Source organism: Rattus norvegicus, chromosome 5 (assembly GCF_021556685.1).
Source record: "Rattus norvegicus strain SHRSP/BbbUtx chromosome 5, alternate assembly SHRSP_T2T, whole genome shotgun sequence".
Taxonomy (NCBI): domain Eukaryota; kingdom Metazoa; phylum Chordata; class Mammalia; order Rodentia; family Muridae; genus Rattus; species Rattus norvegicus.
In genome coordinates, this window is record NC_141538.1 from 132,956,518 (window position 1) to 132,974,889 (window position 18,372).

General features: G+C 34.8%; 1 protein-coding gene across 6 annotated transcripts in view; it reads left to right on the plus strand.

Moving 5' to 3' along the window:
- Skint4l1 (selection and upkeep of intraepithelial T cells 4 like 1) overlaps positions 1-18,372 on the plus strand; it is a 188,217-nt gene that overhangs the window by 12,318 nt on the left and 157,527 nt on the right. For all 6 annotated transcript variants that reach the window (XM_087551525.1, XM_087551526.1, XM_087551528.1 and 3 more), the window contains exons 3-6: positions 6,464-6,811; positions 8,331-8,612; positions 10,268-10,375; positions 12,828-12,893. In XM_087551525.1, the coding sequence (XP_087407651.1) occupies positions 6,464-6,811; positions 8,331-8,612; positions 10,268-10,375; positions 12,828-12,893 (804 nt within the window). The remainder of the gene's footprint in view (positions 1-6,463; positions 6,812-8,330; positions 8,613-10,267; positions 10,376-12,827; positions 12,894-18,372) is intronic.

The following is an 18,372-nucleotide window of genomic DNA, read 5'->3' on the forward strand; positions in this document are numbered from 1 at the left end:
TCTTATCTAGTTTGGTGGCTGTATATGTATGGGCACATGAGGGGCAGGCCCTAAATGGGTGTTCCCTCAGCCTCTGTTCTATAACTTTGCCTCCCTATTCAGTCCAAAGGATATTCTTGTTCCCCTTTGACAGAAGGGATGAAGAATTCACATTTTGGTCATCCTTCTTGAGTTTCATGTTTTCTGTGCATCTAGGGTCATTCAAGCATTTGGGCTATTAGCCACTTATCAATGAGTGCAAACCATGTGTGGTTTTCTGTGATTGGGTTACCTCACTCAGGATGATATTTTCCATTTGCCTATGAATTTCATAAAGTCATTGTTTTTGATAGCTGAGTAGTATTCCATTGTGTAGATGTACCAATATTTCTGTATCCATTACTCTGTTGAAGGGCATCTGGGATCTTTCCAGCTTCTGGTTATTATAAATAAGGCTGCTATGAACATAGTGGATCTTGTATCTTTGTTATATGTTGGGGCATTTTTTGGGTACATGCCCAAGAGAGGTATAGCTGGATCCTCAGGTAGTTCAATGTCCAATTTTCTGAGGAATCTCCAGACTGATTTCCAGAATGGTTGAACCAGTCTGCACTCCAACCAACAATGGAGAAGTGTTCCTCTTTTTCCACATCCTTGCCAGCATCTGCTGTTGCCGTAGCTTTTGATCTTAGCCATTCTGACTGGTGTGAGGTAGAATCTCAGAGTTGTTTTGATTTGCATTTCCCTTATGACTAAAGAGTTTGAACATTTCTTTAGGTGTTTCTCAGCCATTCAGCATTCCTCAGATGTGAATTCTTCGTTTAGCTCTGAATCCCATTTTTAATAGGGTTAATTTTCTCCCTGCAGTCTAACTTCTTGCATTCTTTGTATATTTTGAATATAAGCCCTCTATTAGTTGTAGGATTGGTAAAGATCTTTTTCCAATCTCTTCATTGCCATTTTGTCCTAACAACAGTGTCCTTTGCCTTACAGAAGCTTTGTAGTTTTATGAGATTCCACTTGTTAATTCTTGATCTTAGAGCATAAGCTATTGGTGTTTTGTTCAGGAAATTTTCTCCAGTGCCCATGTGTTCGAGATTCTTCCCCACTTTTTCTTCTATTAGTTTGAGTGTATCTGGTTTGATGTGGAGGTCCTTGTTCCACTTGGACTTAAGCTTTGTACAGGGTGATAAGAATGGATCGATCTGCATTCTTCTACATGCCAACGTCCAGTTGAAGCAGCACCATTTGCTGAAAAGGCTATATTTTTTCCAGTGCATGGTTTGTCTCCTTTGTCAAAAATCAAGTGACCATAGGTGTGTGGGTTCATATCTGGGTCTACAATCCTATTCCACTTGTTCACCTGTCTGTCTCTGTACCAATATCATACAGTTTTTATCATTATTGCTCTGTAATACTGAGGAATAGTGATTCCCCTGGAAGTCCTTTTAATGTTGAGGATAGTTTTAGCTATCCTGGGTTTTTTTTCTAGATGAATTTGCAAATTGTTCTGTCTAACTCTATGAAGAATTGGATTGGAATTTTGATGGGGATTGCATTGAATCTGTAGATCACTTTTCGTTAAATGGCCATATTTACTATATTAATCCTGCTAATCCACGAGCATGGTAGATCTTTCCATCTTCTAAGATCTTCAGCTTCTTTCTTCAGAGGCTTGAAATTCTTGTCATTCACTTCTTTCACTTGCTTGGTTAAAGTCACACTGAGGTATTTTATACTATTTGGGACTATTATGAAGGGTGTCATTTCACTAATTCATTTCTTGCCTTGTTTCTCTTTTGTGTAGAGGAAGGTTATTCATTTATTTGACATAATTATTTTATACACAGCCACATTGCTGAAGGTGTTTATCAGGTTTAGTAATTCCCTGGTGGAACTTTTGGGATCACATAAATATGCAATTATATTGTCTGCAAATAGTGATATTTTGACTTCTTCCTTTCCAATCTGCATCACTTTTATCCCCTTTTGTTGTCTGATTGCTCTGGCTAGAACTTTGAGAACTATATTGAATAAGTCGGGAGAGAGTGGGCAGCCTTGTCTCGTCCCTGATTTAGTGGGATTGCTTCAAGTTTCTCTCCACTTACTTTAAAATTAGCTACTGATTTACTGTATATGGCTTTTACTTTGTTTAGTTATGGGCCTTGAATTCCTGTTCTTTCCAGGACTTTTATCATGAAGGGGTGTTGAATTTTGTCAAATGATTTCTCAGCATCTAATGAAATGATCATGTGGATTTTACCTTTCAGTTTGTTTATATAGTGGATTATGTTGATGGTTTTACATATATTAAACCATCCCAGCATCCCTGGAATGGAGCCTACTTGACCATGATGGAAGATTGTTTTGATGTACTTTTGGATTCGGTTTGCAAGAATTTTATTAAGTATCTTTGTGTCGATATTCATAAGGGAAATTGGTCTGAAGTTCTCTTTCTTTGTTGGGTCTTTGTGTGATTTAGGTATGAGAGTAATTGTGACTTCATAGAAGGAATTCGGTAGTGCTCCATCTGTTTCAATTTTGTGGAATAGTTTGGATAGTATTGGTATGAGGTCTCCTATGAAGGTCTGAAAGTATTCTGCACTGAAGCCTCCTGGACCTGTGCTCTTTTTGGTTGGAAGACTTTTAATGACTGCTGCTATTTCATTAGGAGTTATGGGGTTGTTTAAATGGTTTATCTGTTCCAGATTTAACTTTGGTACCTGGTATCTGTCTAGGAAATTGTCCATTTCCTGCAGATTTTCAAGTTTTGTTGAATATAGGCTTTTGTAGTAGGATCTGATGATTTTTTGAATTTCCTCTGACTCTGTTGTTGGGACTCCCTTTTAATTTTTGATTTGTTAATTTGGACACACTCTCTGTGTCCTCTGGTTAGTCTGGTTAAGGGTTTATCTATCTTGTTGATTTTCTCAAAGAACTAACTATGGGTTTTGTTCATAATTTGCATAGTCCTTTTTGTTTCTATTTGGTTGATTTCAGCTTTGAGTTTGATTGTTTCCTGACTTCTGCTCCTCCTGGGTGTGTTTGTTTCTTTTTGTCCTAGAGCTTTTATGTGTGCTTTCAAGCTACTGATATATATTCTTTCCTCTTTCTTTCAGCAGGCACTCAGAGATATGCGTTTTCCTCTTAGCACAGCTTTCATTGTGTCCCATAAGTTTGGGTATGTTGTACATTCATTTTCATTAAATTCTAAGAAGTCTTTGATTTCTTTCTTCATTTCTTCCTTGACCAGCTTATCATTATGTAGAACATTGTTTGACTTCCATGTATATGTGGGCATTCATTTGTTATTTTTACGGAAGACCAGCTTTAGTCCGTGATGGTCTGATAGGATGCATGGGATTATTTCTATCTTTCGTTATCTGTTGAGGACTGTTTTATGACTGGTTACATGGTCAATTTTGGAGAAAATATCATGAGGTGGTGAGAGGAATGTATATGCATTTGTTTTAGGATAGAATGTTCTATAAATATCTGTTAAATCCATTTGGTTCATGACTTCTCTTAGTCTGTCTATGTCTCAGTTTAATTTCTCAGTTCCGTAATCTGTCCATTGATGAGAGTGGGGTGATGAAATCTCCTACTATTATTGTGTGAGGTGCAATATGTTCTTTGAGCCTTAATAAGGTTTATATTATTTAAGTAGGTACCCTTATATTTGAAGCATAGATATTAAAGATCGAGAGTTCTTCCTGGTGGATTTTTCCTTTGATGAATATGAAGTGTTCTTCCTTATCTTTTTTGATGACTTTTGTTTGAAATTTAATTTTATTCAATATTAGAATGGCTACTCCAGCTTGCTTCTTCAGATCATTTGCTTGGAAAGTTGTTTTGCAGCCTCTTACTCTGAGGAAGTGTCTGTCTTTGTCTCTGAGGTGTGTTTTCTGTAGGCAGCAAAATGTTGGGTCCTCATTGCATATCCAGTTTGTTAATCTGTGTCTTTTTATTGGGGAATTGAGTCCACTGATGTTGAGAGATATTAAATAATAGTGATTGTTGCTTCATATTATATTTGTGTTTGGATGTGAGATTCTGTTTGTGTGATTGTCTTCTCTTTGTTTGTTTTTTTGTTTTTTTTTTGGTTTTTTTTTTTTTTTTGCAAAACGATTAGTTTCTTGCTTTTTCTAGGGTGTATCTTGCCTCCTTGTATAGGGCTTTACCATTTATTATTCTTTTTAGGGCTTGATTTGAGGAAAAATATTGTATAAATTTGGGTTTGTCATGGAATATCTTGGTTTCTTCATCTGTATTAATTGAGAGTTTTGCTGGATAGAGTAGCCTGGGCTGGCATTTGTTTTCTCTTGTGGTCTGTATGACATCTCTCCAGGATCTTCTGGCTTTCATAGTCTCTGGTGAGAATTCTGATGTAATTCTGATAGGTCTGCCTTTATATGTTACTTGACCTTTTTCCCTTACTGCTTTTAATATTCTTTCTTTGTTTTGTGCATTTGGTGTTTTGACTATTATGTGATGGGAGGAGTTTCTTTTCTGGTCCAATCTATTTTGAGTTCTGTAGGCTTCTTGTATGATTATGAGCATCTCTTTCTTTAGGTTAGGGAAGTTTTTTTTCTATAATTTTGTTGAAGATGTTTTCTGGCCTTTTGATCTGGAACTCTTTACTCTCTTTTATTCATATTATTATTCTTAGTTTTGATCCTTTCATTGTTTCCTTAATTTCCTTGATACTTTGGGTTAGGACCTTTTTACACCTTGTATTTTCTTTGACAGGTATGTCAACATCTTCTAAGGTAACTTCTAAATCTCAAATTCTTTCTTTCCTCTGTTGTATTGTTAGTGCTGTTCACATAAATAGCTCCTGTTCTCTTTCCTAAGTTGAAGAATCTATTTTGCTGATCTCAGGTTTCTGCAGTCCCTGAGATGCTTTCTTACATCTTTTATTATCCTGTAGACATGCTGATATCTCTAGTTCCTGTTTGGTTACCTAGATTTTCCAGTTCCTGAATTTCCTCAGTTTGTGTTTTCTTTAATGCTTCTATTTCTATTTTCACATCTTGAACAATTTTCTTCATTTTTTTCTTCTATGATACACTTTAAGACTAATGGGTTTATTGATTTCCTCCAATATTACTGTTTCTCTATGTGAATTTTATTGTATTCTTGGTACAGGATTCAAATCTAATAAGAAAGTGATTGTTTACCACTCACAAACAATCATGTCACTGGTGTATCATATAGGTACATCTTGCTTGGCTCTCTGTTAAAAAATGAAATTTATTGTTGGGTGATGATTTTTATCCCCAGTGTCTCACATAGATATTTCCATCCCTATGAAAGCTAATAGGCTTCATGAAAGTTTTTTAGGTCAGTTCCAGTTTGATTCCTTTTTTCCCCACCTAAGGTAGTTTATGTTTCTTACTATAAGCACTTACCATCTAGCAAATATATTGCAATATAACTTCTACATTTTAATAAACTTGGGTCTAGAGAGCTAGTTTGACTTTTAAAATATCTGCTATTCTTACAGAAGACTTGGTTTTGATTTCCAGCTGGCACATGAGAGATCAATACCAGCTGCAACTGTACCGTCAGGAGATATGATGCCTTTTTCTGGCCTGGCCTCTAATGGCAACAGGAATAAACATGCTATACAAACATACTTGCAGCCAAAATTCTCAGAACATATAATAATATATTTTCTAAATTTAATAAACTTTGCTTCCTGGAGTAGATTCTAGTTGTTGAAAATCTATGTACAAATGCATAGAAAAAAACAAGTAACTAAAATTTTCTTTCCTCTATCAAAGCCTTTCCATATATTTAATATCTGACTTGGTATGGAACTCTGAACATAATATTATTAATTAAATTTCAAATGTACATTAAGGTTTATTCATGTACTAATGAGTCTTAACACCTCTAATTGACCAGATAAAGACATTTTTTTGTTTATTGATATTGTATTGCTTGCCTCAAAAATGAGACTCAATGCAAAAGTCAGGGGAAATTCATCTGTGTCACCTCAAAATTAACAATGTAACAGACAGGGGTAACAGGACTTGCCACATACTCATCTACAATCATTGTACATCTATCACAAGATTTGTGGGCTATGGAATCTTTACTGTATCTGAAGTCTCAATTCATCAAAATCTTTACTACATCACATGGCTTATTCATACTGCCATTTTCTCTGCTACTATTTTGCACATTATCTTGATTTACTTTGGAAGTAGCCTGCCTTGAATTGGCTCAACACTTCCAGTGATTCCTGAAAAACTTCTCTAACCATTTGCACTAACACTTTCTGCTTCTTATCAACAAAGCAATTTTAACTAAAATACATTCTGAATAAACTAAGTAATCTTAAGTGAAGTATATATGAATGTTAGAGAGAGGGAAAGAGAAGACAGAGGAGAGAACAACAGAAAGTAATTTCAACAAGAGGCATGAACATGCTTACTAACTCAGACCCTTGTCTTTCGATTATTTTAATCCTTCACAGAACAATTCATTGTGAATGGCTTACAGAGTCCAGTCTTGGTTCCATTGGGTGGAAATCTGGAACTCAGTTGTCAATTGTCTCCACCACAACAAGCAAAGCATATGGAAATTCGCTGGTTCCGGAATCGCTATACAGAGCCGATATACCTGTATAGGAATGGTAAAGACCTGCTTGGAGAAACTATCTCTAAATATGTTGAGAGGACTGAACTCGTAAAAGATGACATTGGAAGAGGTCGAGTAACCCTCAGGATCTTTAAAGTGACTGCTGATGATGATGGGTCCTACCACTGCTTCTTCAAAGATGACAAATTCTATGAAGAACATATCATATTGGTCAATGTCGTAGGTAGGCATTGATTTTTCTGTGACTGCTGTGAATTCATGATTCAAAGAATATATAGTATGGAGAAGATGGAATATTCTTATTAATTCTAACTCTTACCACATGGATTTATTAATAAGATGATCAATACACATTCAATTTTTAATTGGATGCTTTGTAAGATCAAAACTGAAAATTACTATAGTACAGAAATTAGTTCAGGAAAAACTTTGTTATTACTAAATGTTAGATTTCAAGTTATCATCAGATTCCTCTTGTTTTTCCTATTCTTTCAAATATTTGTGACAACACTTTAGTATTTTTCCAGATGAACTGAATTATAAAAATGTGCTTCTCACTAAAAATTTGGGTGTATGTGGAGGTATGGAAAATATGGTAGGGGTGATAACGGGGAAATTATCAGATTATTTTGTATACAATTTTTCAGTAAAGTAAAAAAATTAGTCTTTCTGAAATAGGTTTTTGTTTTTTGGTTTCTGTCCAAATCACTTCTTTGTCTAATTAATTTTCCTAAATCTTTAAAGTTTTAACTCCAATTTTCACTATCCTCTGTTATAATGCTACATGTGAAGTATAGACAACTATATGTGTTGTATAATTTTACTTGCTCTGAAATATTCTAAAGGAAAAAGAAATGGAGGGTTTAAAGAAACTGATCAAATCCCTATATGCGGGCACATATATAAAGGATTCTAGACTCAGATATTTAATCTTTATTGACTGTCATGTAACACTGAACCCTAAAGTTTAAAGTCAAAGACACAATGTAGCCCATTGCCATTTTTAGTAATAATATGTAGCAAAGAGCTATTATCTTAGCACAGATATAAAATAATCTAATAATCTTCTAGAGTCATTTTACTAGACAAATTAGTTTTGATACATTGCCTTAAATCTCCATAAATTCTTTTATTGACAATACATTACACAAGATTTATGTCTCAGAAGATATCCTATTTTCCGGAATGTTAATTTTTTCTAAATAAATATACTTTTCATAATATTAGTGTATTACCTGTTTTATATGAAACACATTTTATACAATTACCACCAAGTAAAATACACAGAGTTTCAAGTAAAGTTACTGCATACTGTTTAAAATGAAACTCATTTTATAACCTATTTACAGGTGCTCAAAAGTAATTAGTGACCAATGCTAAATTAAAAACATTAAATTATAATTTCTATGAGGTTTAATTATTTATTTCTTTATCATAATCCAAAATCAAAGCCTTTTCTATTACTTAATAAATACCAAAAATATTTAAAATGAATGAATAAACAAGTGAAACAGGTCTTTTCTCAGCTGACTTTAATTTGTACATGATGCTTACTGAATATTATATTTCCCAACTAGTTCTTTTAATTTTCATGAACTTATTGCAACAAGATTCCTGCAGTCTTTTGACTATTAATTAGTCTTTTGAAACTGGGATTAAAATTGAAAGGGGCTTTTATTCTTCTATCATGTCCTCTTCCATGTATACCTACAATAGTATTTACCTGTTTTGTTTTCTACCAGCAACAAGTTCAGACATACAGATTCTTATGCATGCCCCTAATACAAAAGGTGTAATGTTGGAATGTCATTCAAGAGGTTGGTTCCCAGAGCCTCACATGGAGTGGAGAGACAGCAATGGAGTGCTCATTCCAGCTACATCAAAATCCCATTCACAAGATGAAAACAAAATCTTCACCATGAAAACATCTCTTCTGATTGAAGCCAAGTCTCACTGGAATGTCACCTGCTACATTCAAAACCCTGTAACTCACCAAGAAGAAAGTATAAGTGTTGTCCTACCAGGTAAAATGTGTTTTTTCTCCAATAATAGTCACTGTCACACATACATATTATTCTATTCTTCCTTGACTTGGTTTCTAATGTCTTATTTTCTCTTATCCTTACTCATCATTTAGTGTGGCATCTCTTAATTTCTTGGAAGTATTTATTTTTCACTCTGTATCCTTGACTATTATAATTTCCATTTCTGTCACTATGAGAAAATGTCACAATTATAAACAAGTTGGAGTTGGGGAAGAATCTATTTAGATTCTGTTAAATCATAGTTCACACCAAGGGAAGCCAGAACAGGAGCTAAAAGTAGGAATTTTGAGGCAGGAACTGAAGTAGAAACTCATGCTTGTTTAATTCACTGCTGTGTACTGGAATTTTATACTTTCAGATTTTTAGAACCAAATATTACCTTGACCTCTGTTTTCTATCACATTTATATTTTATTGCTTGTTTTATCATTTATTCATAGAATAATAATGCTAGCTCTTCCTTAAAATATATACACTGAGTTGTCTGAGTCAGATAATAATAATGATATCAATTTAGTCACAATTTCTAAAACGAAAAATAGGAGTCAAACATGATGATAAAAATAGAAAAAAATGAGACATTGAGATAAGTTCATCAGAATAATATTTGGTTCTCCTAAATCATCACACCATCTTTTCCTTCTTATTCATGTGTGAACTATGGTTTGTTAATGTAAAATAGTAACTTATGACTCTCTTGTTTCTAACCTAGTCTATGATGGTATATCTTGAACAAAAAGATAGGATAATTTCCTTAAGCTATCATCTGTGTTTAAAATCCTGAAATTGCTATCTACTTATATTTAAACATCTCCCAATATTTAACTCATCTGTTCCTTTGGTAACTATATGACCTCACCTCCTAATGTTTTCTATCTCTATCTTGTCTATTCCCACATCATGTAGATGAGTTCTTACTAAAGATTTTTATCTAGCTGTCTCCTCTTCCAGCATATTATAAATTGAACTAACTTTCTTTATCCACATTAATTTCATATTCAAACCTTATATCATAAATATTAACTTGATAGCCAAGCTAGAGCATAGAAACTGCCAGCTTCCATGCATCAGCAAGATCCTGTTTTCATTACCATTTTAACACTACATTATTTTTATTATTTTTAAGTCTATTATGCAAGTGTGGGGTTATGATATTCTTTATTTATGTTATCTGTGTATTTTTCAAAAAGTAAATCCTTGGTGATTTTATACACTAACCCACCTAATTGATTTAGACACTGAATACCATGTTATAACTAGTGAAACAGTGTTTGGATTAAATGAAACAAACAAACAAAAAATAGATTATAAGCATGCATTTGGTTTTCATCCATGAAAAAACTATATACTACCTGGAAGAGACTATTTAAAAGACTAAGTCCACTGATTTAGTAGAAAGATATATTTGTACAGGTGTGTGGGTATATATTCACCAGTGTATATATAATCTATAGTACTTGTATATATTTATATAAGTAAGGAAAAAGTAAAGTATTTGTTAGCATATTTATAGCTTTATTGAATAGCAAAAGGTATATTTTATAACACAGAAATACCAGATAAGTCCAGCATCTCTAACTAAGCATGTCTATCCCAAGGTTTCTCAGTGGTAATATTTGTGACTTTCTGTTTTAGGTGAACTATTTTCATGGAAAATTGTTTGGATCATGATTCTGAGTATATTATCAATTTTACTGATTACCTTCCAAATGACATACAGTATTAAAGAACATCTAATACATGGTAAGTAGGGTTCAGTCGTGGGGAACTTAAGTAGTAGTAAAAGAAGTAATTAAAAATAGCCACTCAATGTTTTACAAGTTAGTTTTTACATGAAGTCCTAGACTCCTGAATCTCATGTTATATATCTGTTGGTTTTCCTGGTGCAACTTCTCACAATGATTTTATTTTTTGTAAAAAAAGAGAGTGTTGTCTTTATGCTAATAAAGTTCAAACCACATTTATCTGTGGTGATTGCCATCCAAGTTATGTATGTAATTACCCATGCTGCAGTAATCCTTTCAGAAATACAGATATCTACTTTCAAATCATCTAGGCACAAGTAAGTACTTTCTTAGCCATAATCATATAAACAATCCCAAATAAACTCATTGAATGTTGTTAGTGTAAACTATTACTTTACATATCATAAGGGAAAGGCTGAGTTGTTGAATGTAGTCTCTTTAATGTAAGTATGGAAATAAATTCCAAAAGCATAGTTAACTGTATATTGCAATATCTGAAATAAACCCTTATAACAGAAAAATCACAAGAAACCACTAGCAGCAGTCATAGGCCTTAAGCTAGTGTTGATAATAAAAGATAAAAACGAAATTTATCTGGAATTCCACAAAGAATTTATGCAAATTATAGTGGGATGATTAAAAAAAGTTGGACAGGACTAAAAGGTAGAACATGAAATTAAGGTCTTATGAGGATTGTATGCCCATAAATTTATAGGGTAGATATCTATTATAGCAGTCAGGTACACAGGCTAATAATCCTATAATCCACGAGAAAGTCCATGATGAAATTTATGGTGAAATATTAGATGCTCCCATAAAAGATATTGATATATGTTATCAGAAGCAACCTCACATTTTGGCAATTGTTCAAGAACAGGACATAACAGGAACTGAGTTTCCAAATTTATAGAAGGAGCCACTGCTAAAATGTCAATAGTCCTACCCTGAAAATGGTTACCTCACAAGCATGTGGTGGCAGATCAATGGCCTTTGATGGAGGAAATAAAATAAAAGTTCAAACATCTGGTACTAGAACAGGTAGAATAAAAAAACATACAGATGAGTCTACCAGCCCATGGACATCCCTTATGTTTGTTATGAAAAAGAAATAGGAAAAATTGAGAATATTAACAAGATTTTAGAACTGGGAATAGAGTAACTCAATGAATGTGCCCATTGCAACCAGGGAATACCCTTAACTTATTATTTTCTAAGGTATGGCCTATGATAGTACTTTATTTAAATGACTGATATTTTACTATTTCTTTTCATGAGCATTATAGGGAAATTTTGTTTTCCTTGTTCCTACCTAGAGCAATGTTGAGCCTTTAAAAGGAAATCAGTGGAAAGTTGTTCTACAGAGAATGCAACACTTTGCCAATATTTAACATAATAACAGCTAGAAATAATTTGTAGACAATTTCCTCAGTCCATTATTTATCATTACCAGATGATATTTTGTTGGTTGCTTCTCACACAGATATTTTAGAGAAAATGTTTAAGGAGATATAATGAATTCTGCCATGCTGGAGGTAAAAGACTAATGCATGAGATATATTTGGTGTCTATGAACAGATAAGTAGATAGGAATATATGAAATATGGTATGCATGCAGGGTGGATTTTAATTGAGCTATAAATAATAGAATTGTCATTTGTAAGGCATAAATTGAATGCAACAGAAAATTAATGTTTTATCTGATATAACTCAGAAATGCAGATACTGTGAGTTTTCTCTTTGAGGATTTGAGACTTTACATAGGTACAAAAAATTTTAAATATGTCTGATGTTATTATAAAGAGAAGATTATCTGATAGGTAAAAAGAACTTGAATGGATAGGGAAACCAAATATATAATTGAGGAGAGTATGATAAGGCAATAGATTTGATATGTTTACGTGAAATTACCTTTAATACAATTAATTGCTATTTGTGATGACTATGTGCCAAAAAATTAAAATCCTCAAACTCATGCCTATTCTTTGCCATAGTTCTGTCTTGCAAGATTACATTTAGACCCTCTAGATGCTCTCCAATTGGGGCAGAATGGCCATAAGCTGAGCAGTTGTGAATGAATGTTTCTATGTATCATTACCCATTTTTCATCCCATATTAACCTCTTTTGCTGGTAGAGTTTCTGATGATGATATTTAACAAAGCCTGGTCTTGCCTTTATGTTAATTGGGTTGAAATCACTTTAAAATTGGTGATCTCCCTCCAAGTTTATGAAGGAGATGTAACCTGTGTATGTTAATGCCATGCTGCAGAGAAACAGTCAGCAATGTAGTTATCTATATTTTAATCATCCCTGCTCAAGCCAGTAACATTTTACCCATAATCATATGAACAACACCAAATAAACTCTTGTTCAGCAATGTCAACTTACATGGAATCTTTGGTCTCTCACATGTACCTTATTGAAATGAATACGTTTTCTTCTGTCTATCTAGGAATATTTCAGAAGGTATTATCACCTACCCTTAACAAAAATCAATGTGATCCTGATCAATCTGAAGGTAAGGCATTTGTGAAGACAAAACTCAATATTTATCCATTTTCCCATGTCATATGGAATGAAGACCTCTTTTTGTAATGACAATTATGTGTTTACTGTGGTGAGCTATCAATCATTAATGAGGGCTGACATATCTCCAAGTGGGGCTTCCTTTAGAAAAGATGTTCTGAGTGTTGAAATCTTTCTTCACATATTATCAGGTGGATTATCTTATTGGTGAATTGGAATAGAGATGCACCTCAAATGCATGATCAATTATCTACTGCAATAACTGCAAGTAACATATATCACAGAAAATCATAAGAAACCACTTTTAGCAGTCACCTGTCTTTACTATGGATGATAAAACATAAAAATTAGGCTTGTCAGCATTTCCAGAAAGCATTTTCTGATAGGACTGACTGATGGGAAAAAACAACAAAAAGCCAGAAAAGGGTTTTGCTGTTCTCAACACTAGTCAACTTATAGTTTCCCACATTTGGAAGGAGGGAACTGCTTAGAATTTTGCTAAGAAGCTCTCTTTTGCAATACAAATTTAGAACATACTGTCATTAAATATCCAAATGAGATGGAAGAAGAATATAAGATAACCATGTTAGTATTCAGATCAATATTGAACTGGAGTTGGAAAAAGTGAGTTTGATCTCAAAAGGAGGGCCATGATCCAAAGGAACCAGAGAAGCTGAGGAAGCTGTTTATCAATTGTCTGAGCTTTCAAGGCACAGATAATAGCTTAGACTATTTTGAGAAATGGGCCCACTTAGAGACTGTGTAGTAATAAGAGATCCACAAACAAAATGTTCTAGAAGCCTTGATCTTATGACCTATTCTGTGCTGAAGAAGTGGATGCTGCAGTGTGTGCTCATACACACAAGATTGATGAGCCTGTAATACAACCAAAGGACGCTGTTTCTTGAGAAGATTCTGTGAAGCCTGGTGCCCATTTAACAGTGAAGAAAATTTTTGTTGGTGGTTTTGAGGATACAGAAGAATATAATCTGGGAGACAACTTTAAAGAGTATGATAAGATTGAAACCATAAAAATTATTGAAGACAGGCAGAGTGGGAATAAAAGAGAGGATTTACTTTTGTAATCTTTGATGATCATGACTCAATTGATAAAATTGTTGTTCAGAAATACTACACTTTTAATGGGCATAATTCTGAAGTGAAAATGACCCTTTCTAAACAAGAGATGCAGTCCACTGTATCACAGAGTGGTCATGGAGGTAGACCTGGCAATGTTATGTTTAGTGGAGGAAACGTTGGAGATGGCAGAGGAAACTTTTGTTGTGGAGAAAACTTTGGTGGAAGATGAGGGTAAGGTGGTGGAGGTAGTGGCAATAAAAGTAGTTATGAAGGTGATAATGTTGGATATAATTAATTTGGAGATGATGGTGGTAACTATGGTGGTGGTCATGGTTATAGTAGTAGAGGAGGTTATGGACGTAGTGGACCAGTGTATGGAAACCAAGGTGGTAGGTATGGTGGTGGAGGAGAGGATATGATGGTTGCCATGAAGGAGGAAATTTTGGTGGAAGTAGCTATGGTGATGGTGGTAACTATAATGACTTTGGAAAGTATAATGGGCAGCAACCATCAAATTATGGACCCATGAAGGAGGAGCAGTATTGGTGGAAGAAGCTTAGGCAGTCCCTATGGTGGTGGCTATGGATCTGGAAGTGGAAGTGCTATATATAGTAGCAGAAGGTTTTAAAATAAAACAGAAACAGCTACAGTTCTTAGCAGGAGAGAGAGCAAGGAGTTGTCAGGAAAGCTGCAGGTTACTAGAGACAATTGCCCCAGATACATTAGAGGAACTGTAAAAATCTACCACAGAAGGAACAATGATCCATAATCAGGAAAGTTTCTGTAGCATAAACAGGAAAGCCCTCTTGTTCAGGACCATCATAGCCACAGTTTGCAAAAAGTGAAGCTATTGATTAATGCAATGTAGTTTCAATTAGATGTACATTCCTGAGGTCCTTTATCTGTTTGTTATAGCTTTATCTTACTTTTCCTTGTCATTACATCAGGTATATTACACTATAGTAGTACTAGAAATTTAAAAAAAACAATTTTTAACTTTAATAAAAAAGAATTACAGATCAAATATGATTTTCAATATCAGGACTAGAAAGGCAAAGAAATTATAATATTTAGGAAATATTATGTATCTGAACTGTTGAAAATTGGGAAGACTTTAAAATAAAAGTTGTGGGTCCACATTCTTCCTTGGGGCTGTGGTGCACAAAACATGAGGCACTAGGTTGCATTCCACCCTCTCTCCCATGTTTAGACTTCCTTAGGTTGTGCCAACATCTAGTGATGGGTGGCAGAACTCAGCCTATGATGAGGACCCCAGCCTGGGTTAGGAAATGCTCAGGTAGGACTGATGCCTGGGTTTCCAAACTCCTGGACATCCAGATGCCACTGGGAACCCTGAGGAGTTGAGGACAAAGGGAACAACAGGTCAGCAGAGAGCACAAGTGAGGTGGAGAATCTGATTTAGATCAGGGGTAACTGTTTGAGCACAGAGGGCCCTTCTGCAGGACACTTAGGTGGCATGACTATGTATGACAAAGACTTTCCCCCAGGGCTGTTCTTGATGATAGAGATGGCCCTTCCTGTCTAAACTGTTTATTTATCATGGAAAAGCCTGTATACAACTTAGTCAGGTTAAGCCAGAGATTAAATAACTTTTTCAGAGAGGAATGTCCTGGAAAGGAGATTTATTGACTAATCACTAGGAGTCTGATAATCAGGAAACCTCATTAACATGGAGAACTGTGTGCTCAGTGTTACAGAACTATTTATCATGATCCTCATGTGGGATGTTGTAGGCACATGCTACAGGACAAAAAGACAGTCAGAAACAGAGAAAACACTTACTGTTCTCAGATATTAGAATTACCAGGGTTTTAGAATCAGCTCAAACTTCCATTTTTTTTTCTGATGAAACAGTTACTCTTGCACAACAAAAGATGAGTTTCTCAGAACCTGGCTTTCAAGCCTGTGGGACATGGGAACACATTGAACAATATTGATATCCCAGAATTGGAGAAACAGTAATATAACTAACTATTCCACCTAACCTGAGACAACACATGGATATCAGTCTGGAGGGACTGATTAAGAGGAGATAGCAGGAACCCATAGCTATCTCCAGCCAAGAATCTCACAATTTTTAGGGATTGGAATACAATAGCAAATGGATAGGTATCACCAAGCAATTTTGTTATAGAGGAGGTGATCAGTGCCCAGGTTATAATGTTGGTTATAAGTTGTTTACAGAAATGCAAATTTGATTCTGGCTTAGAACTTCATTAGTTTTGCTTAACCTCATGGTGGAATGTGATCTTTGAGACATAGAAAAGGCTATGGAAGATCTGAATGATTTACGTTGTTATTTACAATGGGTTCTTAAAAATTTAATGTCATCAAGATGGGATATACAGAGGGCAAAGCAAAACTAAGTATCTGCTGGGATCACCGAAAGACCAATATAACAGCTGGAATGCTAGGGAAATTTTGACAGATATATAAAATGTTATATACCAGTGAGCTTATGAGTGGCTTTAAAGCCTGAGAAAGAATGCATGGAAAGTATAATTGATAAAACAATATAGGAAAATTATTAAGCTCTTCATGGTGAAGCTCAGTAATTCTCTCCCAGAACATGACCTGTATGTTTCTTTCAATCAAATAGGAACACCACAAGTGAAGACTTCATTCATCATCAATCAATATCAGATATAGGTGATGAAGAAAAAGCCTATAGTGATGGTTTAGAGAATGTTAGGCTCAACAAGCTATAAGCACTCTATTCCTCCACAGGTCTGAGCCACAGTAAGCAGCACAAAATCACACAGCCTGCGGATTTCCATAGCTAGCAATATTCCCATTAGCACTAAAAATCAACACCCCAGAATGTGGAGGCCAGATAACTTGGAGAATATGATTGTATGGTAGATGGATGTATGGCTTGTCTCTCATGCCGAAGCATTTGAAGCAGCTTTGATTTTTATAACTAAATGATACAAACTTTGCCATCTTAAATGCAGTACACATCCTGGCTTGTTTCTCACTAAATGTTCTTTTATCCCTCCAGAACCAACTGAGTCTTCTTAAAGTGGGAAGTAGTGAGCCTTCCAAGATCTTCCCCAACCTCTCTTAATGAGATTTTGCTGTATAAGGCTGTCAAAGATCAGCTTTGACTTGACAGAGTAAACTGAGCTGGGCAGCAAAGCATGACATTGGATATCTGGGCTAAAAGCTGATGACTTTTGGAAAACTGCTCTCTCTTACTATTCAGGGGCCAAAAGCTTCTGACTTCTAGCAATTAACTCCTGTTGATAGCAGCTGGAGAAAAGAAACACATTTACAGGTCTCTTTTCTCTTTGACTCTGGGAACCCATGCTTATGTGTCGGATGAGAGGCTCAGAGTTAAGTCTTCATAAGCCAGAAAGAAAAGGAAAAAGGAAAGGAAGGAAGGAAGGAAGGAAGGAAGGAAGGAAAGAAGGAAGGAAGGAGGGAAAAAAGGAAGGAAGGAAGGAAAGAAGGAAGGAAGGAAAGAAGGAAGGAAGGAAAGAAGGAGGAGAGGGATGAAGGGAGGGAGGTAGACAGGCAGGTGCATGGGCAGTCTGGTGGGAAGAAAGGAAGGAATGAAGGTGGAAAGGAAGGAAGGAAGGAAGGAAGGAAGGAAGGAAGGAAGGAAGATATAGATAAATGCATAGTGGATGAAGCACATGAGGTTAAATCACTTATTTTCATGTCTTAGTTTTTAAACTTAATCAGGATTGTTGATTTCATAGATTTTTTAAACATTTCTACATTCTAAAAGTTCATAATAAGTTTAATGTAATAATTCATGTTATATTTTGATAAGGCTTAAGGAGTTACAGCAGAAATGTTTACATGTTTTTCCATTAATATTACCTGACTAAATAATCTCCATACTCTGATGTCTAATTTTCTGTAATCCCCACTCTAGTGTCTTGCTTGCCATTGTTCTCACTCTGTTTTATAAAATATTTAATATTTTTTCTAAAGCTTATAAATTCTTTCTAGGACCCTGTGTTTTTGGAGGACATAGTAAACCACAATGCTTATTAGTATATGATTAAAACAATATTTTAATAATGATGACTGAAGAGGTGTTAGTTTCCTTTAAATCCATCCCTTTCAAAAAATGCAAAATAGCATCAAAAGGTGTCTGTTATGTTTCTCATCTTTATGTATGTATTTATTTTTATTTTATCAATTTATAGTTCTTTATTTTTCTATTGCTTATTATTTTTAATTTAAGTTATTTTTATTGGATATTTTCATTTGCATTTCATATGTTATTCCCCTTCCCAGTTTCCAGTCCATAATCCCCCTATCCCATCCCCCTACTCCTTCTTCTATAAGGGTGTTCCTCCTCATCATCCACCAGCCCTTCCTGCCTCCCTGCCATGATATTCCCCTACACTGGGGAG